This window comes from Clinocottus analis, unplaced genomic scaffold (assembly GCF_023055335.1).
Source record: "Clinocottus analis isolate CAN_PGR_092001 unplaced genomic scaffold, fCliAna1.0.p SCAF_4, whole genome shotgun sequence".
Classification (NCBI taxonomy): Eukaryota; Metazoa; Chordata; class Actinopteri; order Perciformes; family Cottidae; genus Clinocottus; species Clinocottus analis.
The window spans coordinates 20,557,892-20,581,388 of record NW_027176153.1 but is presented as its reverse complement, the minus strand read 5'-3'; the positions used below and the strand labels follow the sequence as shown (position 1 = coordinate 20,581,388).

The window sequence follows — 23,497 nt, the reverse complement described above, 5'->3', positions numbered from 1 at the left end:
GTGTCTTATTGAAAGGTGCCGCTGTAAGGGGATGGATTGAGTACAACATGCACGATAAGGAGCACTGGCCTTACCTCATTTGTGTTCCACCGGTGTCTCTCCTTTGGAAGCGAGGTGCATTTTGGTAGACATTCAAGCAGCTTCTTGGGCAGGTATATTTTCAAATGTCCATGTTCATCTGGAACAAGAGAGAGACAAAACAGAATATTTAGCGCAGGCTTCGTGGCTTATAGCTTATTGACGCCTCCTCCTTAACAGTCTATCTGCAGCACATTGCTGACTGTAAAATAACTATCCCCAAACTGAATTAGGAAATTAATTCAAGATGAGAGGGGTATCGCATACATTTTATTTTGTGCTCGGCTAAATTATTTTACTGTGAAATGCATTCTATCAGGGGAGTTCACCACAAATTTTTCACTGTCAACTTGTAAAGGCTGTGTCTATTCATTATTTAGACACAATAAACACCCTTGAGTGATTTTAAAGCGTGTGGGGATTTACTATGGGAAGCTGTGTGCTGCATGCCAGAAAGTGGTATATTATTCAGGGGAATTATTACAATTACCAGGCCCAATGCTTACATCATAATGTATGTTGTTCGATCTATAATTTACATTTCACGACCGGTTCACAACCATTATAAACAGTAAGGTTTAAAGACGCCCTCATGCACGGATGCATTCAAATGTTTATCTCGTTCCATTGTTTTTTTTCCCCGCTGAAATATGCAGATGGCATAACTGAACATATTATATTGTTTGGGGGGACAAAAACATATTGAATTTATAATATCGTGAACAATCCTATTATAGTGGTGGGGCGTTTTTGCTCTTTTTTTTTATCAAAACATGAGATATAGGCTTATGTGGAAATAATTTACATACAAAAGTAAGATATTCCAAGCAAGGATCGTATCATTAATAATGAGTTTGAATGCAAAAAAAAGAGAAACAGAAGAATCTTTTAAAAGTTGAAGACAATGCAAAAGCACAAGAAAGAAATAAAGCAATATGGGGTGCATCGACATCTAAAAAGACTGCGTGGAAAAGGTGTTTGGTTGATTTCAAAGAGTGGATATAGATCCTTATATAAGACTCTGTCTTTGAGGAAATATTTCCTCATGCGTATCATCTAAAGCACAGCAGGTCAACAATATAAGCTTCTCTTGTCTTCAGTTTCCACTAAAGTTTATATAAAGTTATTCCTGTCCCCCATTCACACACTGTGAGCCTCCAATCTTTTATATACCACACTTCTAATGCATTTACTATCTGTAACACTGCAAATCTAGGATGTGGAGTGCCTTAATCCAAGTAATGTTCAAGCATGTGCAAATGAATGCATTATTCAGTTTTAATGTGTGTGGATCGAATGTAAATGCATTCTCTAAAAGTTAAAAAGATACACAAAATACCGTTTGCAAAGCAATTTTGCTTGAAAATGCATCACAGCTAGAAAACAACATTCTTTCATATTTAAAGAACTGTGGGTAAGGATACTAGCGAATGGGGAAAGTAAGGGGAGAGACAGAGAAAAGCCTGAATATGAGTGCTGACTATGGATCCCTGAGGTAGCTGATATCAGTAGTTGACTGAAAGAGAAGGAAAAAAAATAAAAATACAGCGAAAGAAAAGTTCAACTGAAGCAAAATACCACTTTGAAGGCCCTACAAATAATCCAGCAGCGAACTTGATTATGAAGATAAAACAAGAGTGTATCTAGCTTCCTGTACATCACAGCAAGAGCAATGTGCTACTGCCCAGAAAACCCCCATATGGAAAAGCCAATGGGACTGAGCACAGTAGGTGCACAGAGACGGCGCTGCTTGGATCCTCCGAGTGTAATGCGTAAGGTGGAACCACATTGCTCCCAAAGGAACACGGGAGTAGATCTGGAGTATTTGCAAATGTTTTATTTGTACCCATAATTTCTGTGTGTACACTCTGTTTTATATGAGCTGCACAGGTATCTGTAATCACTTGCTTCGCCCAATTAGGAATCACACACACAGCAGCTGCTGCTGCTGCTCGGTACCTCCAGAGCGGATTCGCCGTCAGAACTGGAAAACACGCTGCAACCGAGTGATCAGAGAGGAACCAAAGTAAAGGGAGTTTGTTTTAACGTGTGCACATATTATTCCACGGCATCCACTTCAATAAGGTAGAAGATGTAGACTAGCTTCAATGCAGGCGTTAGATAATGTGTGTTATCTTTCACTAAAAAAGGCTCAAGAAGAGCGAGGGCCTTCAATATGGAAGCCCACTCACGAATAGAGAATCCACACTCGGGTTCAGCACGGGTCAGTACAAAGTCTTGGCCATCTCCCATTCAACCCAAATGTGCTCTGAAGATTTGCTTTTTTCGTTACCGGCAGACAGCCGATGCAGCAGCAGCAGCAGCAGATACATATGGCAAGTCTGTCTGCACTCAGATTATTCAGGATTCAATGCTGCTCTCTGGCACACCCTCCTATGACACCATTGAGACAGAGCTGAATTGGAATATGTCTCAAGTAGCCAATGTTGGGGATTTTCTCACTGAGCGAATCGAGATAGAAATCTACCGTAGGATGGGTCTGCTTCATCTGCCAGCGAGCTACTTGGACCCAGGATCGTGACAAAGGCAATCAAATCTCTCACTTGTTTTTGTTTTTGTTTCACAATTTCAGGATCGTATAATTTCATCATGTCATTAGATGACATGTTTTTGCTGAAAGTATTTTTGGCTCCACAACACTTCCTGCCACGGAAAGCAAAACACATCCTGGTTCAGTATGCTGTGCACATGGAGAGGAGACACAACACTTTTACTTTGAAATTCCAGCCTCGTCTTTAGCTGCGTTTGTTTACATTTTGGCAAATCTGCACAATTACATGGATGGCGAATTGGCTATCAACAGTTCCTGTTTGTGAATGTGCACAACAACTAGCACTGGATTGTTTTGTTTTTTTACTCTTTTTTTAGGGGGATTTCTGTAAGTTTATACTGGGTAGGGACAACCTCTGGATGTGTTAAACCTGCTTCTGACTCTACATGGTGAATCACATCAGTTTGTTAATTAAGACTTGACGTTTGGGTGACGTCAGCTACGAGTGTTTGATGCTAACCTTTGCGGGACTAAAAATAACGTTATGACGGTTACCTTCAAAGCCTCCACAGCTGCCCTCTGCCGCAGCTTCCACTGCTGACCGTGTCCATGAGCAAGTCAAATCAGCTAGCCAAACTACGGCAACGTCACTGCTTTCAGAACACCTCACGTGCAGCCGCACTCGCGTCTCGCTACGCCCAGCCCCGCCCCTCTCGAACTACTGTAACACCGCTGCTTCGAGAACACTTCACGTGCGCCTGACCGTTAGCCCCGCGCAGCCGCACTTGCGTCTCGCCCCGCCCCGCGCAGCCGCACTTGCGTCTCGCCCCGCCCCGCCCCGCCCCGCCCCTCTCGAACTACGGTAACTTCGCTGCTCCTAGAACGCCTAACGTGCGCCTGACAGTTAGCCCCGTGCAGCTCCACCCCGCCCCCTTCCCCCGCATGTGGACCGCATATAGCCTTTTATATCTGTAGTCTCTCATTAATAAGACAGTGCTGCAGGACGGTGAGCTCATCCCACATGCTGTATAGGAAACCAAGTGTTTTCTTTATGGCCCAACTGTGGAACGTTCCTGGCAGTCACCTGACCACAACACAAATCCAACTGAGCATATGCTTCACTTGCTGAAGACAGCACTGAAGGCAAAAATAAAAAGGCCCCGAAAGCAAGACGTGAATATGGCTGCAGCACAGGCCTGGCAGAGCATCACCAGGGAGCACGCCAATGTCTGTTGATGTCTTTGGATCATGCATTTCAGGCAGTTGACTGCGTGCAAAGGATTTGCAACCAATAATCTCATATGGCAATATCTGCTTTTTAACATTACACCTTATGCAATGTAATGTATAAAATCAGAGTTAAGTCAGCTATGGGGGATGCCTGTTTGCAGCATCGCCATTGAAATAGACAAAGCACATAGTGTTACATTTATCTGAGTTTTTTTTTTTTTTAAATTGCTGTGACATTATTTATCGTAGATAGGCTGGTGTGGATGTTAATTTTCTCTAATAACTTAAGACTAAAGCATCCAGAGGAAAAAAAAAAGGAAAGTTGGCAAACCGGTGAGCTTACCAGCCCATCGACTCATCCACACAAGGTCCATATAGAGTGGAGGCCCTTTTAACAAGCGACAGAACATTAACATTCGATTACAGCGGGCCACCGTGTTCGGGCCTTTTATCCGTCTCAGATATGGATGACTGTATTTCTTTGAAGAACAAGCCAAAACTGCTGTCATTGCTCAAACAGTGCACTGTTCTTTGTGCTGTTAAATAAAGCATGTGTTTGAGACGCGGCACCTATTTTTCAGATGTTCAGAGTTGGCCTTCTCTAATCTGGCAGTCCTTGTCTAACTTGAGAGGGGCCTTGTTTTTACACAAGAACGTTTCTCACGAGGCTCTCAGAGAACACAAAGGTTAACTCGACGTAACTGTTACTGCTGAGTGCTGAGGTTTCTTTTCTGCAGCATTAAACTCTCATAACTCTAAACGCTTTTGTTCTTTCAGCTGCTATTTATCTACACTAATAGTATTTCAGGTGCTGGTTGTCTACTGTTCCCTCCACCGGCATTTCCACAAATGTGAGGGAGGAACTGTGAGTGTTCCAACAAAGTATTGCTTACTAATTAAAGATCTGTCCACTGTGGCATGAAAAGCCACATATACTGTGGTTTGTGCATCAGATGAAAACAACCGGCGCAGGGGGAATAGCTTTGGTGCCAGATTTGGAATAGGTTTACAGAATATAGTAGACGAGCTCTTCCTAATCAAATTGTCTGATTTGATCGGTGCATAAACAACAAATTACCCTCAGAAATCTAGCTTTGAAAACATAAATGCATCTCTCTTTTTCTCAACCGGGAGGAGTTGATCAAAACCTGGAAGGAACTGTGCGTCTTTGCGTTTCCTGTGGACTCCCCCTGTACGGTTTAATGTGTATTTTGAAGTGGAAACGGCGAGCTTAATGACTGCTTGTGCATTAGCCAAGATAGGGATACACGGAAAGCTACTATTTGGTTGTAAAACAAGGGAAAGTGCAAGACAGGCTGATACCAGAGATTGTTACGTGAGAGGATGTGCTGAGCAGAGCTGGCACACTGGAGCCAATTACATTCTGGATCTTGACGAGCGAGCTCACATACAAAGGGCTAAACAAGGAGAGGGGGCTCAGTTCCAACACGGAGGTGTTCGTGTTGCCATCACTGGCCCGTTTGCGTTCTGAACAATAAGTCACATCCCTCGTTCGTCGAATGGGTATAAAGATATATATTTCTGTCTGCTTATGTTTGGATTATCACTGATCCTGGCTGCTAAGCAAACACTTGGGCCAAATTTAAGGGTATCTGTCATGCTAGCTTGCTTCAGCCCCACCCCAGAGACGAGAGCGAGGGTCATGAGACTGGAAAGGCTGACAAAAACAAATCTTTAATCAATACCCGAGCCCTGAACGCAAAACCCTCTCTCTTCCGTCTCTGTCTCGGAGCGCTCTGGGAGTGACAGTTTTTCTTTTTAATCTGTGCCCACATTGTGGAGAAATTGCAAGCTAATGTTTTGGCTATAGATCATTCAACAAATCGCTGCTGGCGGTGCATATCCAAAGTAACGGTTTGAATGCAAACATTGTCCACATCAGTTCATTGGCTAATGTGGCTTAAGGATGTAAAGAGCTGTGGAACGGTATTTTAGAGCGATACCTGTAACACGAGGGAGCGGAATCGCAGAGGAACAAGCCGTCCTGTGGATAAACATTTGGCTCTCATCTCTGTCCAGTAAGAAGTGCTGTGAAACTGAATTAAGCCTATGGCAATGTCTGTTATCATTAGGTTGGATGACAGCCATCCACTGGGCCAGACCAAAAATACCCCAAAGAGTTTAGCTCCAAAATGAGCGCAGTCAGCCAAAAAAAGCTGAGCTCAGACATATTTCATCAACTGGGTTAAGAAATTTAAAGATATCAGAAACAAAAAAAAAAACATGCTCCTTCATCTGCTGCGCATAATTTAACAAGTTACCAATGGTGGTGAACGACACTGTATTTAGATAGATTAAAATATGTCGTCAAAATTAGATGTATGCAAAGGGAGAAGCGAATTCTACCCAATTTAACATCTTTAATTGCCTGTTTTGCACATTTCCCGAAAAGGGGATTTTATTTGAAGTGAAGGGAACTTAACTTTATTTGCCAACCCGAGTCCTTTAAAAGATCAAATGAGCCACATTGTTTCACCTGGAGACGCTCGTCTGTTACACGCTCTGCAACTAACAATGGCGTTTGTTCCAAGAGCTTACTTTTTGAAGAAGCAACGGATATTTTTGATCACCTAATCCTTGCATTGCATTGACAGAATAACACTCACATAGTTATGCAGTCACGGTGAGAGAGAGAGACAGAAACAGTATAACAGCACTTGTTATATCAATCATTGTACAGTACTTGCATCACTAGCAGGGGATTTAACAAAAAAAACTGTTTCTAAAGCATGCAGTCTGTGAAATGCACGGACAGAGAGAGAAATATGAGTATCTAAATTCATGCAATCCACATCTTAAGTGTGTGGGATGTGACGTGCATTAAGTATTAACCAGATCTATAGGAGGCAATTTGTCAAAACGGTCCATGGACTTGAAGCGCCGACCAAAGGCAAAGGTGCAGTGACAGGTTAACACGGTGAAAGCGGTTACAAGACGACGGCGGAATGAGAGAAAAAAAAACTCAACAAAAGAAAAAGAATGTGGTCAAATGTGAAGCAGAGATGAACTCAGACAGCCATGAGTGGTCAACTGACGACAAGCCGTCAATTAAAAGCGATCAATCAGGTTGTGAGGCATGAAAGAAGAAAGAGGAAAGGTAAGGAGAGGAGGGGAGGGGGGTTACCTGCAGGAGGCTATTGAGATGGCATTTACAGTAATGGGATATTACCCCTGCAGCCTTCAGATTAAGACACTTTCCTGTGATTCAGCTAAGCCCCAAAATGTGTCGCTAATCATTTGCAGCCAAACGTCGTGACTCCGAGGCTCATTTAAAATGTTAAAGCAAACGTTAATCATTAAGGAAATGATTAACCATTAATATGTAATTAACTTTTACTTTTAAACATATGGAAAACTTTAAAAAATTAAATAAAAAATAAAAAACGATTACCCTTTTGCACCGTGATGTATTGATGCACCGTGTCCCGTTTTGTAAAAAGATTCGAGTTTACATTTCTAGTTGACACAGAATCCCTCATTTTATGAGGTTTGAAATGTCAGGAGACATTGCAAAAAACAATGTGTGCAGACCTTGAATTTCTATATCATCCATTTGATACTGTATTTGCCAGGAAGACTGCCGGTACTTGGAAACTACTGAAGAGAGAGCACTTGATTAGACCGAAGTCTGTCGCCTTCTACTTGTGGGAGATTCTGAGCTGAGTTTTACTACAACTCTGGACAATTTAGGTGGAGTCCGATTTCCCTGGCAGTAATAACAGTGATTGAACCGCAGTCCAGAAGCAGGTCTCCCAACAGCCTGATGGCTCTTGATGGGAACATAGAGAAGGAGTGTGTGGACTTAAAACAGCCGTGCGTTAGTGTCGGACTGGGAAACCAATTATCTGTGTAATTTGCCCTATAGCCTGTTCGATAACGCTCTTACATACAGTGAGATCACTAACCGCCCACGACCAAAGTCTTCCTGAACTCTAGCGTTGCTATGTTACAACAACACACACACACACACACACACACACACACACACACGAACAGCTGTTCTAAAAGACGCAAAAGGTGTTATTCTCCTCCCGGTGCTCAATTATGAGCCTGAATGCCAGTAATAGATTTGAACTGCGACTAAATCTAGCTGGACGCCGTTTCTCATGTTTCTTATATACGACCACGCGACATGCAACATGTGCGGGGGCGGCAGAACTAATTGTTTCCGAATTACATCATTTAAATTCTCTAAGTGGTGGTACCCCGGGTGCGCGACGGCTCCGTGAGGTTACACCAGCGCGGTGTCATAAAGCATAATAAGGGAAGACTGTCAAAAAGTCAAAAAGCTGAAGAAGGGAAGGAAAAAAAAGAGCCTCGTCCCTATTACTGGAAGTTCAACAAACATGCACACACGGTTAACTGCCTGCAACAAACTGAAAATGACTCTTTATGTGTTCGCAGCCCTCACCATGCTCACCCATCCAGAAAAATCCCATCTCAAGGAGAGCAGAGGTGAGGTCTCTCTCTCTCTCTCTCTCTCTCGCTCTCTCTCTCTCTCTCTCACTCCCTCCCTCTAGCTCTTGTTCTCCTTCGCTCTCTCCCTCCTGCTTACACATGCACACAAACAAAGCCCTTCTTTCTGTATCATAACTACTCCCACAATTACTCAGACGATTACTCAGATCAACGGTTTACCTGGCGGTTTTCAGCTGCTAGATTCTCCTACTGAGTGTCCTGGTGAGGCGGTGGGAGGAAAAAAAAAACCCTCAGGCTGAACGCATTAAACAGGGTGTCTGACATGGGTACGGGATACTGTAATACCACGCAATAACATGAGGGGAAATAGCAAGACCGGCAAAACGTATTGTCAGTCACAGCTGTCACACATGAGGGGGTAACGCAAAAGTCTTATCAACAATGTCCCTGTTACAGTCTGCGTCCCTGTGTCATAGATGTGCGCCAGCGGTCCCCCTGCCATTAAATCTGTCCATTCTTTTTTCTAAAAACACCCAAAAAGGATTTGGTGCAGAAGAGCTCTCCCGGTGACAGTTCTCGAGTGAGGAGTCTAACAAGGGGTTGTGGGTGATTTCAGACTCTCTATTTAGAAATGACAATACATGAGCCCACTTAATTACCCAGTCTGGAGTCTGGATCTAGTCTTCCAGCAGCGAGGAGACTGGTGTATTCATTAACAATGATGGGCTTCCTTTCTGCTGGGAAGCTATCTGCTCTACAGAGGACAGCTTTCTTTTTTTTTCCAAATGGGTGAAGACAGAGGCTAAAATTCCGGCACAAAGAGGATTGAAGGGGAAATCATCCACAAATAAATACAAGTCTTTGGCCTATATTTGACAGATTTTTTGTGTGTTTGGTTATGACAGAAAATAGCACATGTACACAGACTTGTAAGTGCACTGAAGCAATTCCCACAGAAGCTGGTTTTTTAAGTCAGAAAAACCTCAGCTGTGACGCCCGGTTGTCTTTGTTCTTTGCCCCCAGTCTACAGTTCTCATGGAGCACAAATAATGAAAGCGAGGCAAAGGCAAAGACCGATCCATTTGAAGAAAGCAAGTATCATAGGATACAGCGTCGCATACATATTTTTGTCATGCGCAAATTCAATTTTACAAGATGTTGAAGTCGCCCCCCCCCCCCCCCGCCCCACCCCGCCATTAAATGCAGGTTTAAGAAGAAGCAGAGAAAAGGCAAGTACAGGGCCATAATTGATGGCTCAACGTGTAAGCTTTCTCTCTGAGGGTCTGCTCAGGTCCTGATCCCCTGGCCTCAACCTGAAACAATCACTCTTAGTTAACGACAACACTTCAGCTATTGACAGCGTGATCCCGTAAAGCAGACACTTCAATCAACAGAGCAGCCGGAGGAGGTGTTGTGTTGGAGGAGAATAAAAAGGAGGAGGGGAGGTGGGGAGAGGGGGGGGGAGGCATGGGGACGGATGAAATCAAGAAGTAAATAAATGAATCAATGAATGAATAATAGATTGGCCAGCGAGTGGCCTCTTGGAGCAGCGATGCAGTATTAATAACTGACTCTTACTGTTCGTCTCTGTGTCATCACTGATACTCTTAGGTGGACCATGGCCAGCATAACACACTGCTGATCTGTACATTCGATCCGGATTACGAACTTTCTTCAGTCCTTCAGGAGGCAAAGAGAAAAGTAGAGAAAATCGAGGAAAAGAAGCATTCTACCCAGCCCCGTTGATCACTGAGCAAACTCCCCCATGCAAGCAACATCAACACAGGCTAGACAGGATATTGAAACACATTTTAAAACAACACAAGAGCTGTCGGGCAAAAATACGATGCTAATAATATGCATAGTCATCATAACAATATTGGTAATTATTCGCAGCGAATGAGTCGATTGTCGCGTGAAACCCTGAAGTTCTCCATTGTCGAAAATACTTTTTGTCTCTTTGTGAGAAAAAAGGAACAGTACGAAGGACGTCGCTGTCGCTCTGGACCGCTTTGATACGGGTCAATAACGCTTCCTATTGTATCAGTAGTAAACTGGATGAATCAATACAATCCATCAGCGGAGGCGACCACAGAGCGGACCGTGGTCCCATCCATCCTCACCTCACTGATTCAATTAAAAAGGCAGGAGGGGAAGAAAGAAAAGGAAAAAACGTAGCGCCTGATTCGACAGAAAAATGCGAGAGCGAGGCGTCCGACATCACGGGGAGGTCGAATTCGTCCTTCTTTCCAAAAAAAAAAAAAAAACGGCAGAGAAATATTTATACCATTGCTGCACAAGCACTTCTGTGAGTTAATGGCTGACTGCGTGCTTACTTGATGTTTTGCTGCTGCTTCACCCTGAACTTTGAGTGAAATGATAACATCGGGAAACTTATTTGTAAACTGCGCCCACTTGAAAATAAAAAGGGACGACATTACTTCCGGCGCGGCCGAGGCGACGGGCCTCATTCGCAAATTTTTGGAAAGGAATCTTCGCCGATTGTTGCCGCCGTCGCAAAAGTTTAAACTGCATTACTTGAAGATTTACTTTGTTCATTTAACACACCTGTGTGAGCTTTATGTGTCAGTAAACGCTCCCATCAGTGGCCTTGCTTTTCAATCTATCGTTAAATGAATGTAGATATATCAAGACTTAACTTTAAAGCATTGTTTCCTCTCTTTCTTTTTAGGATTCCCACTAAAACAGTGTGACTTCTATCGCTTGTGTTTGCAAAAAAGTGCTTGTTTAATTGCACAAATTTGGCTTTTGAACAGCAACATGTTTACGATGCTCCGGTAGAGTCGTGAAACCATTGGCTGTAGTTTTATCCAGAGCAGTCTCACTGTAAGATGTATCAAGCTTGACTTTTCAGTGCCCTCCAGGCCTTGTACTTAAAGTTACGGACCCACAGTGCTTTTTAAGAGTGTGAAGACGGGGAAAAAAATACCCCCAAGGGCCCTGACAATCAGTTAGGCTGGAGAGAAATACCCCAGGATGTAAACATTACATTACTGAGTGAGACTGGGTCGTGGCCCCTGGGTTTTAACACAAGATGTAACCCTCAGTTGTTATGGGCCATCATAAGAGCTGCCAAACAAGTAGGAGAGATCAGCACTGGCTGCATACCACAAGGACAAAAGGTTAAGGAAACACTGCTCGGCTCTCTCAGTGGCTTCCCGACATCCAGGGACGTGTCATATAAAAAACCCAAATGCACGTTTGAAAAGCATGTTCTACATTAATGAACATGCCAAAACTGGAGGAAGGAGTTTCAGGAGTGACAGCTCTATGTAAACGCTTTGAAGGCCGGTTTTTGCGTGAGCCAACGTTGTATTTATGTGAAGGTATGAAGCGCTTTCTCTCTCTCTCTATCTCTCTATGCTCCCCTTGCTCCTCCTCCTCCTTTTTCCACTGACCGGCCTCACAGGAACACTGAAAATAACTTAACCTGCTCAGCAATGGGACTTTCAAGTCAGGGCTTTCAGCGAGAGCTCCCTGTGTCGGAGAGAGGCATCGAGATTAACAACTGGAGCCCATTTGTTAAGTTCAAGCTATGTAGATGAATACATTAGGACTACACGCCACACTGAAGTCATTACTATCATAACCAGATGTCTTTATTTTTTTTGTCATAACCACAGACAGATCCCTCATATAGTAAGTGGGCTTTTGTAGCTCAATAGCACCCCCTGGTGGGGATCTGTTTGGTGGTTGGCACACTGACATGCAAACAACTGAGTCTTTTATCGTCTCCCCTCATATGGACAGCGGCAATTTGTTTACTCCCATTTGAAACATTAAAGTAATTCTACATCAAAAAGAATTTGTGTTTGAGGTTACTGACTGCAAACTCTGACGGAGGCCTTTTACATTTTTTGAAGCCCGCAACAATGTGTTGTGAAACAGCATGCAGCTAATGCATTTTTTGTTTTTTTGTTTTTTTTTTCCTCTCATATTCAAATTACGCAGACACTTTTAAAGTCTTGGGCCGACTCTTTTGTTCCACCCAAAGGTGCAACACAGATCAATGAACATGAAAGAATACCACAAGTTTAGGCATACAAGAACCAATTCTGTATTAGTGAGCATGTCTAATTCTACAAATCAAAAAGAATTAAAGTTAAAGAGTTCAAAGTTTGACACAACTGAGACCATTACAAAAAGGAATAACACCAACATTGAATTAGACATGCACAGGAGGTTTAACAAGCTCGACATTTTTTTCCCATGAAATTCTACAAATTACATTTTGAAGTTGCTTTATGATGTCATCGTCTAAGAATGCCGGCTCTCGTGAGCACGTCACTCATCCCAGGCTGGTCTTAGCAGTGAAAAAAAAGCTCAGACTTGGTCATAAAACCGAGTACATCTTATCTATATTTTCAAATGAGTTGCTTAATTACTCACCCAAAAAGTCCATGGGCATCTTTGAATGAGAACCGATCTCGTATGCATGTGTTTTGCAATAAAATAGCCCACTTAGGAGAAAATAAGTAAGTCAATTGCATTTAATTTTAAGTTAGTGAGCCGTATTAAATAAGCTGAGGGGGATAAAAGTCATCATTTTTGTCCGATGTGTAAAGTAGTGTAATGAGCAGGCTGCTGGAAACCCTACTCTCCATCCTCCCTGCTTCCTCTCGTGTGATGGCATTTCATTTCAAGTGCGATGGGGCATCGCAAGCGGAGCGGGCATTACAACGTTATGATACCCGTGTTTCACACACGAATATAGGCCAAGTAGCTATAATTGGCATTTGAAAAGAAAGAAGAAGAAGAAAAAAAGAAAAAAAAACATAATATCCGCTCGTTTAAAAAAAAAAAAAAAAACCCATCACTTCTTACTCGCAAACAGTATTCGCTGAATGCCAGAGGAAAGGCTCGCGCTTCGAGGGGAGGGGGAAGGGGAGGAGGGGGGGACTGAAACAACCGTCTCCTAGACGGTGGAAATAAAATATATATTTGTCTATAAAAACAAGACTAAACGCGTTTTAAAACAGATGTTGGAGTCATTATCGCAATGCCTGCGAAACAACCCCCGCAAATAAGCGGCTGCAGAGAGAGCGCCGCGCTGACAGATAAACTTACACAACCGAGCCGCTTTTTGAAGCTGGGTAATAAGGGAAGAAGTTAGTCGATGCCAATGACATGTTGTCATTAACTTAGCCTTGTTGTTAACTACTTGGACTGCCCGTCGTTTGACGCGAACCCTGCAGCGAAATAAACGGCGACCGCGTTACTTTGGCCACGCGGAGTGTTTGTTCCCGTGGCGTGCTTTAAATGTGGGCTACGATGGGAATAGTAGCTGGCTAGAATGCAAGCTAATATTAGCTGGCTAGGTGATGTCTCCACGTTTTAGCTGCCTATTCGGAGGAAAATAGCGGAGCCGTTTTCCACCCAAAAATCCCCCCGCTCGTCCTCACGCGCGAGTCATCTCCGCGCAGAGTTGTGCCTGTTCCTAAAAAATCACGCGGCGGTCATACTAGTAAATTAATCCCATTATATTTCTCTTACCTTCCGGCTTGTTTTCGGCAGCCATTTCCCCTTCACGCGCAACATCCTCCTCCTCCTCACGACCGTGGGTACCACGCGCGTGCACGGCGAGGACAGCACGAGGAGGGACCGGAGGAGCAAGCGGCGAGTCGGTCCGACCGAGGCGAACTTACTATTGGCTGTGAGGCGGTGACTGACAGAGAGGCTCCGGGATGAAAAACACATCTCCCCTCACCTTGACACCGCCAGCCGTGTTTTTTTCTTCCTTATTATTTTTTCTTATTTATTTATTTTACAGTGAATGTAAAACAGCTCAGAGGCGCTGCGGGTCTGGCGTGACGCGTGTGTTCAAAGCTGGTGACGCGTTATTGTATTAAAACAAGAAAGATTAATGCTCGGTGGGTGAGGCTCCGTGTTGTGTCCCTAATTTAGACTAATTAGATGTAAAATGTTTGACTTTGAGCCCGCTGAAGTTGTTTCACACAGAATAAACAACATGCCTTCCCCGAGTGGCAACAACTCGGTTGATGCGTTGATATCAAGCTAAATTACTGTTTAATGGCCTTCATTAAGTTTTTTTTGGTAACATATCTTCGAAGAGAACTCTGCTAATCTAAAATGGTAATTGAGGGTTTCACCTGTTTCACACAATAGATAACAGGAGAAACAAATGTGTCATTTTTAGATAACCATAAAACTGTTAATTCTTTCGCTTGTCTTGTTTTAGTCATATTGGTTCCTTTAAACTGTGTTTAATCCACTATGTAGACGGCCAAATGTGAGCTGCATTGAGTCCTGCCAACATATATACTATTAAAAACAAACAATAAAACACTACACACATATAAAACACTAGTATAGCCTGCACAGTCTATCAATCAAGTGCCTGGGTGTCAGTTTACATTTGAACGCCTGTGGACTAGTTTGTTCCCTTTAGACGTGGCGGACTGATCTCAGATAGCACTGGAGATGTAGATCCAATCAGGAGCTGCTGCGGGGCCCATCTGAACATTTCTGTCAATGTGATGCACAGACCCGAAGACCACTAACACAGATTACTTTAATTCATACTACCACTATATGCTCTCAAGGTTTCTTAACTTGCATCATGGTGTCACAGTTGGGCCATCATAGGCTTGACGATATTGCTATACGTTAAATGACTATAGGGCGATCTAATTACACATCATTGTGCTTAATAGACAGGGCTTTTTGGCACTCGCGTCAACCGCTACAGCACTTTAAGGACAGCCTTCGTCCTGCATTAGCAGGATGGCGGCCGCCGGTGCTGAAATGCAATGTATAGTTTGAGGTGGGGGTGCTGAAAGGACAGCTCCTCTGCTGCCTGCTGCTCGGTGCGCCTTATATAGTCAACGGTTTGTTGTTATTGCAAAGAGAGTAATAATGAACTAATGAAAGAGCTAATGCAGTGAAGCAATTTTCTCAGCCTCTGCCTGAATTGTCCCTCAGTGGATAGGATGCAGATATTACCCTTTTAGAGTAAGGCATATGTACCTATCTGCAATATTAATTGTATTGAATTTAAATGTAACACTATATTCAAATGAGTGCTTTTTAAAACTAAAAAAGTGACCCTAGCTACATTGTCATTTACACAATTATAACAACAATAAGAACAATACAACACATACAATTAATTTAAGATGAAACACTCTTTGATTGTAGGTTATGAAATCTTGTTTTACTGTAGAGACTGAGCCTCAGTATATCTTTTCACCATCCCTCATACAATACACACTAACGACGAACAATTGAACGTTTTAAACTTCGAAATGAAAAGCAACGAGCACGCCTGTGAAGCGTGTGAATAAGCCGCCGTCTCTGTCGTTCGTCCCCACCGCGAGGGGGCGACAGAGAGCGCGAGTTGCCTTCGAGCTTGCGTAAAGGACGCGAGGAAGAGATGACCGGTTGTAAACATGGCGTCTGCCTTGGACGATGATGAGATCCATAATGATGATTATTATTCCCTTCTTAATGTCAGACGAGAGGTACAATACGCTGTTGTTATCCGAGCAGATGTTTGTGCACATGCACGTGGCAGTCGTTCCGTGAATGTCCTCCGGTTGATATGTAGCGGTTAACCGTCCAATCACATGTAACGGGAGCTAGGTAGCTAGCTTGTGACCCTCGACATTGATTTTACTCGACTGGAAACTTCACGGGAACAGGTTGCGGGGTCACGACTTTAAAAAAGCAGTTGTCGGTTGACTAAGTAAGATAGTTCAATGCACGTTCGTGTTGTAATATGCGTGGTAACGTCAAATAACTGACATTTTTTTCAGTTTTAATAGGTATCCACTGGACTGGATAGTGCTAACTAAGTTAGCTAATGCTTTAACTTTACCCCCACGGCTTCTTCGTGTAACATAGTGATCAGTGACAGCTGACAGTACGCGTGTGTTCTCCGATGCCTGCGGGATCGGACACTTTCGGTCATAATGCCCGTGTTTGATAAAGCAGAGAACATTATGTTCTCATGCAAGTGGTATTTTGTAACACAAAAATAACTTGTGGCACAGGGACATGCTGTTCTCGAGCGACTCGGTATGCCACACAATACACGTTCATATATTTCCTTGTGTTCAAGCGTCAGGGATTTTAAAAACAATATTAATAATATCGCAGATTGCATGTGTGTACACAGACTCATATGTGATGATTGGCTCAATACTTTTTTTATACTGCAGTCTATTTCACAACGTTATTACCTAGTTTTAAGCAGCAGCTTTCTGCTCAGACTGTTCTGCCATCCAACTTTATGAAGATCAAATTTGTGTTTGAGGATCAGTAAATTAAATTGGAAGTTTGTAGCTGTGGCAATGTCTTGCTGTGTGTTTTGCACGCTGTTGATTGAGTCCTCCAAGACGTTTTCTCTCTCACATGACCTCCATTTCAATGTTTTGCTTTAGGCAACACAGGATGAGCTGAAGGTGGCATACAGGCGATTGTGCATGCTGTATCACCCGGACAAACACCGGGACCCTGAACTGAAAAGACAAGCAGAGCAGCTTTTTAACCTTGTACATGAAGCTTATCAAGGTAAGTAAGGCTTTGCTTACGCTCATTAGTCAGCTACACATTAAGCTGATGTTGACTCCTATGTGTTATGGCCGACCTAAACACATTATGTTATGTTTTTAATGTCATTTGGTGGCTACCTATGTCTTTTTAGTGCTCCGGGAGCCGCAGGCAAGAGCTATCTATGATATCTACGGCAAGAGGGGACTCGATGTTGATGGGTGGGAGGTAAGTTTGTAAGTGAGTGACTGTAGGGGCCAACAATACCGAAAAAATAAGCCACAACGCTGACACTCAATGAAGCGTAACATCCAATAACCTTTGAAGTGTTACACAGGCAAGAGAATTATCCTTATGTGGTAAGGAAATTGCATCTACATGTGCCAATGGAAACATATAGAGCACCTAAGTAAATGAAGTGCATTGTTTTGTGATCAATATTGGTCACCCTCCAGGGTCTTGACTTGAGAATAACTTGATACAAAGTTAATCATTAAGAATCAACCATATTGTACATAAGTGTACTATTCCGGCTATATAATCACGTGGCATGAAAGCCTGCATTCTTACCACACGACCATCCTGCGCTACATGACATCGGCCTTCTTTAACCTGCGTGAAATGGTCCCTGTTTTCCTTTATCTTTGCCCTGCTTGACAGTACAACATGTCTCGTACCGCAGCTCTATCTGCCTCCTGTGAATCAGCCAAACCAGCGGTTGCTTTGCTCTCAAGTCACATCTTTTTACTCCAGGTGGTGGAGAGAAAAAGAACCCCTGCAGAGATTCGGGAAGAGTATGAGCGTCTTCAGAAAGACCGGGAGGAGAGAAGGCTTCAGCAAAGGACCAACCCAAGGGTATGTCCAGGGGAAATAACAAGCAGCACATTGAACCGAATGTCACTTCAACAGTCATTAGGCATATTGTGTGTATTATTTACATCATTAATTAACACAGTATTCTTTCCCGAACATGTTATTTGAAGGGAATTATTAGTGTGGGTGTTGATGCCACAGACCTCTTTGATCAGTATGATGAGGACTATGAAGATATGGCTGGAGGAGGAGTCCCACATGTGGAAATCAACAAGATGCACATATCGCAATCCATCGAGGTAAGAGGTTGCTGCAGGTTCTACATTAGGTTTTTAAGTGGCCTTCTTACGATGTGTTTTGGATTGAACGAGCTGGAGCCACAATTGAATTAGTGATAGTTTTAGCTAATTCTCATCAAAGGACTTGTTTTATGTGTTCTGCTGCAGGCTCCTCTTACCACAAAAGACACTGCCATTTTGTCTGGCTCTCTGTCAACCCACAATGGAAACGGAGGTGGCACAATTAACTTGGCCTTCAAGAGAGTCACCTCAGCCAGTGGGTGGGGGGAGGTATGCTGCATTCTCACACTCACACACGCACATACACACACACACATTTATTTTGTGATGTACACTTCAGTCCGGTCTGCTTTTGTGGTACAACATGCATTTCTAGATGTGAATGAATATCTATTGTGGGTTTGTACACGCAGGTAGAGGTCGGCGCTGGAGACACCCAAGGACCTCTCTTAGGAATGAAAATTTTCCGGAACTTGACGTCTCGATGGTATGTCTTGGAATGCAAGACTACTTTTTATTTTTGCTTCAACATAAACAATTTAGTGATTTTTTAATTAATAATAATAAAAAATAATGTATTATTTATATCACACTTTTAAAACAGGGTTTACAAAGTGCTTTCATAGATATGCAAAGCATAAACACGACCCAAATGGCAGCAAACAAAAAAGGCCATAATGTAAAAGCATTGAACCAAACCAAAGAAATAGCCAAAAAGAACAGTAGAAAACAAACAAATATATGAAATATATAATTCTATAAAAATGGGTTTTAAGAAGTGATTTTTTTTCTTTTTTTAATCTTGTTCCTCAGCTTCGCCACCGCTCAGTGCGGCCTCCAGTTCTCATCCCGAGGCGTGCGTCCTGGAGTTTCCACGATGCTGGCCCGCCACCTAGACAAGAACACCATGGGCTATCTACAGTGGCGCTGGGGCATCCAGTCCTCTATGAACAGCAGCATCGTCAGGGACACCAAGAGCAGCCATTTCACTTGCGCAATGCAGGTGAAGCAGCCAGCAATTGTGTTCAACTTCAATGTCAAAGACGCCATAAACAGTTCCTTGTCAATGATTGTGCCAAAATGTTTCTCTTTTTGTCTCTGCAGGTTGGCATTCCCCACACTTTTATGATGATGAGCTACCAGTACAAGTTCCAGGATGAGGACCAGACGAAGATTAAGGGCTCAATAAAGTATGTTATCAAAGTGCAATATGTATTATTTGGAGAATGTAATCATGAGAACCCTGTTGTACTTTATTTAGTGTCAATCTGTTTGTTCGGTAACTAAAGTTTCTACCCATTTAAATATACATAGTTGGTAGTTTTTGTGCGAGAACTGACGGCTCAAATTCCAGTAAACTTTCAATAAACTGAGTGCAGAAGGAGAGGAAGTGACTGTCTTTATGTTCCAGATCAGGTTTCTTTGGCACTGTGGTGGAGTACGGTGCCGAGAGGAAGATCAGTCGACACAGCGTCCTGGGGGCCACCGTCAGCGTGGGAGTGCCCCAAGGTATCACCCTCAAGATCAAGTGAGTGCACCTCTTTTGCCCCCGTTTTCCAGTTCGATGCGGGGGTTTCCCGAGGGTCCTCTTCGCAAGCGCTGTTGCCATGGCACCAATACGAAATCGCGACGTGACATCGCGCCGAGCCAGTCCAATTCCATTTTCGACATGTCGTGTTTTGTGCTGGGGCTGCATCTTTTGAGGGTGCAAACACACAAAGGATCGGACCCTTTACGATGCTAGTTGGTCCCGTGGATATGAGTTTAAAATGAGATGAAATAATCGAATCCTTTTATTAGTCCCACAGCGGGGAGATTTGCGAAAAACACACAATTTTCTAACATCTTTGGAACAACCAGCACACGATTCTCACTATCCTGTCTAACCTGGAGAACGTTCTATTTCTGCAGACTAAACAGAGCCAGCCAGACGTATTTCTTCCCTATCCACCTGACTGACCAACTCCTGCCTAGTGCTGTCTTTTATGCCACAGTCGGACCACTGGTTTTCTACCTCGCCATCCAGCAGCTCATTATTCGGCCCTACGTGAGGTCCCAGAAGGAAGAGTAAGAACCCCTCACTTTAAGTTCTTTCATGCGAGGGATGTTATTGGAAATAGCGCCACGTGTATTGTGACCGCCCGATTTTTTATGAGCTCATTTCATTCCTCCATTTATCTTTCAACTCACCAGAGACTTGGAGAAGCAGCGGGAAAGCTCGGCCTCAAATATAGCCAAGAAGAAACAGGAGGCTGAGAGTGCTGTGAGTATTTTTTTTTTTTACAGGCTCTCGCATGTGACTGCGGTACCAATCCTACACTCGGATAAGAGATGCAGGTCTTGTCCCGAAATATTACAAGGCCCTGCAACAGTCAGATGAATGGGCTGAGATGGGATTAGATAGGATGCAAAGACTTACTGAAAATCATTAGTGTAATCCATATGATTTGAAATCTCATTGTTTGTGTCTTCCTTCCCTCCGCCTGCCTCTTTCTTCTCTAAAGGTCTTGCTCATGCAGGAGTCTGTGCGCAGGATTATTGAGACCGAGGAGTCGAGAATGGGTAAGATCTGTAATACGGATGAGCTCATGTGAATCCTACATGTTGAAAGAAATGTTGTATACACTTTAGGTGAAATCATTTGATGCTAATTGTAAGATGCGCTGCCTGTTTTCTTTATGTGAAACAGGGCTTGTTCGTTTTGGGGCAATAATGTCTTTGCTGGTACATTTTCTAATACAGTTCACACGTGAAACAAAAAACATCTAAGCAGAATACATGCTTCTAGTGATCTTCTTGAGCTGTTCACTAAAATCTAAAAGGGCTGGAAACAGCAAGACGAGTGTGTGGGCCTCTCCATTGGAGCACGAGGAGACTTGCTCAGTGGAAACTGATCGTATACAGTTTGATTTTGTGGAGTCTTTTGAAATAGGAGTACAAAAAAAAAGGAAATTAACTTTAGTGGATTTTTTTTAATGACCCTGCTTTTGTGATGAGTGATAATTGGCATTTTTGTGCGTTCACTTTTGTTAAGTACACTAACAAAAAGCCCTCGGCAGTAATTTTCACCTTGGGTAGTGTTGCAAGTGATAATTGGCTTGTGACACCTGTCACTGTAGAGGTTGCTTTAATTTTAGTATCATCAGAGGTCCCTTAGACTTTGCTCTTGTAAAGTAATGTTAATAGCAGGGTGGCTGTGTGTGTCCATGTGTAATGACAGACACACACACTTTATTATTCAATGGACCACTCTATGAAATCGTTATGGTATTGTTTATGCAGCCCGCAATTAAAATTAATTGTCCTCTTTTTGTTATATACTTGCAAAAAAAAAAAAAATAAAGTCTCTAAAATGACATTGGTTCTGTTATTAAATATGTGGACTAATATGTCTGGCATGCCTGACTGAAATGATTATTCCGTGGACGCTGACTAACCTTTTGACACGCGTTTAAAATGACACATTAACGCATCACATCTTCAGTTGACTCACGCTCTCTGTGATGCTGCTTCATTAAACCAGGCCTCATCATCCTCAACGCCTGGTACGGCAAGTTTGTGACCGACAACAGTAGAAAACACGAGAGGGCAAAGGTCATCGACGTGACCGTGCCGCTGCAGTGTCTGGTGAAGGACTCTAAACTTATCCTCACTGAGGCCACAAAGGTAAGAATGTGTCCCGATACTATGACGTATGTTTTACACGTGTAATGTTACTGTATCCATTGATGCAGCACTAGGTATGTAAAACATCTATATATATGTATATATATGCATATATATCTATATATATCTATATATATATAGATATATATAAATATATAAGAGTACACCTACTGGTTCTGACTGTACTGCAGTGCTACAAACTGATGTAAAGAGGATTTAGTCTGCTGCTGATGCTGCCTCCTCATGACCTTCTGTTGGCTTTCCAGTCAGGGCTCCCTGGTTTCTATGACCCCTGTGTGGGGGAGGAGAAGAGCCTGAAGGTGCTGTATCAGTTCCGCGGAGTCATGCATCAAGTCCTGTCAGGAGACGCCGACCCACTCAGGATACCAAAGCAATGTAAGTCCAATGTAGAGCGCAGCACAGCGACCGCGCGTCGACAGTTTCGCCCCCATTAAGTCGAGACGACGCGGGCAAAAAAAAAACAACATTTAGTCTATTTATGTTTGTAGATTTTGCCAACAGCTGTTGTCTAGAAATGCACATCTGTTAAATTGTGCTAAAATGGAGCGTTTCAGACAGAGGGTGCATGCAGCAGTGTTCAGACAGAAACAGTAAAGCATGTTGACATGTTCTAGAAAGACAAAATACAGGTGTGAGCCTTAAAAATTACAACTTCAGAAAACTCGTGACAAATATAAATAATTATGCAATATTTTAATGGTATTATTCAACTGGGGAAGTTTCATGATGACATCTAGAAGTCTATGGTCTTCATCCTTTTGTCTTCCAAAAAAACATATCTTTAAAGGCTGTTTTCTCAAAATTATTTTTTTCTTATTCGAACACTTTATGAGCAGTTATGGACGCCAAACTGTCCAGTTTATATGATGAAAGAAGGTTCTCATCTGTAGCCTGAATTATAGAACTTTTTTATTTTCCACGACTGACAGTATTTTCTTTGAGATATCCAAAATTCCTTCAGTAGAAATCTTTGACTCTGACATAATGAGACAAGGATTTTGATCCTGGCTTCATCCAATGTTTAGATCTCTGTCCTGAAATGTAAGCAAAATAGCACAACGTTAATGACACAATACCTCATTTGCATATGTCAACACGAATGTCAGAGAACTGGTAATTTACAAAAAGACAAATGTAAATACTAAATGTAAATGCTGTTTGTAAACAATGATGGTGAAATCTATTAGATGAAAGTTTAAATTAAAAAAATGAACTGTGTCAATTTAAAGGATAATGTGAAAGGTGAAACATCACCCTATTCACCTGGGGTGCCTCCGCTTAATGTAATATTTAGCTTCTTCAGTGCAGGTTTAATGATTTGCCAGATCGTCTTGAACGGTTTCAGATCTCACTGACAGCAGGGGGAGTTGACTTGAACCCAGAGTCATTGTAGATGTGTGTGTGTGTGTGATGCAACTTTTCTCCGACTATTGTATCTCCACTCAGTCTCCTAAAACCTACTGAGCTATTCTGCCAGCAGCGTTATTTCTGACTTCTTTGTAATTGTTTCCACCTCGTACAGCTCACAGGATCGACGCAGACACATAGGAGCTCCTCCGCTGACCAAAACAAAAAAAAGACTCATCTCTCGGCTGGTTGACAGAAGATGGATAAACATTGTTTTAGACACGACACGGAGTCCTTGGAGTTCTTGTTACTCTGAAAATCATTTACCTTTTTTGTCTTTATATTCATTTAAATACGCGGAGTGGAAGCATCACAGACTGGATTGATCATAATTCAGGGTCCATGGATGGTATGCGGCCTGCTTTGAAAGTCTAATGACACGCCCAAATCGATGGCTACCATCCTCTTTTCCGGGTCTTTTAGCCTCATTGGTATCCCTTTATTTTTGGTATATGGCTTGTAATTTAGGATGGAGGTCTATGTACTGTATCGTACACAA

The 23,497-nt window shown here is 42.8% G+C and overlaps 2 protein-coding genes across 15 annotated transcripts in view; one reads left to right on the top strand and one right to left on the bottom strand.

Moving 5' to 3' along the window:
* The window catches only part of camta1a (calmodulin binding transcription activator 1a), a 275,394-nt gene extending 261,416 nt beyond the window's left edge, over positions 1-13,978 (bottom strand). For 11 of the 12 annotated variants that reach the window (XM_068596799.1, XM_068596790.1, XM_068596791.1 and 8 more), the window contains exons 1-3: positions 13,775-13,978; positions 9,839-9,940; positions 75-178 (exon numbers count right to left, since the gene is read on the bottom strand). In XM_068596799.1, coding sequence (XP_068452900.1) covers positions 75-178; positions 9,839-9,940; positions 13,775-13,799 — 231 coding nt within the window. In that variant the 5' untranslated portion in view covers positions 13,800-13,978. The remainder of the gene's footprint in view (positions 1-74; positions 179-9,838; positions 9,941-13,774) is intronic. The other variant, XM_068596792.1, reaches the window with a different exon arrangement.
* Positions 13,979-15,615: 1,637 nt separating this feature from the next.
* Positions 15,616-23,223, top strand: dnajc11a (DnaJ (Hsp40) homolog, subfamily C, member 11a). Of its 3 annotated transcripts, none has more exons than XM_068597524.1 (16): positions 15,616-15,762; positions 16,684-16,813; positions 16,947-17,020; positions 17,546-17,647; positions 17,776-17,904; positions 18,052-18,174; positions 18,318-18,391; positions 18,718-18,907; positions 19,009-19,094; positions 19,316-19,432; positions 19,816-19,971; positions 20,098-20,167; positions 20,409-20,466; positions 21,428-21,570; positions 21,837-21,966; positions 23,114-23,223. In XM_068597524.1, exons 1-16 carry the CDS (start codon positions 15,691-15,693, stop codon positions 23,137-23,139), a joined length of 1,680 nt encoding a protein of 559 aa, XP_068453625.1. In that variant the 5' UTR covers positions 15,616-15,690; the 3' UTR covers positions 23,140-23,223. The 3 variants fall into 3 exon arrangements, with proteins under 3 accessions (XP_068453625.1, XP_068453627.1, XP_068453626.1); XM_068597526.1 differs by lacking the exon at positions 15,616-15,762 and adding an exon at positions 15,834-15,986; XM_068597525.1 differs by lacking the exon at positions 15,616-15,762 and adding an exon at positions 16,148-16,318.
* Positions 23,224-23,497: the final 274 nt, after the last annotated feature.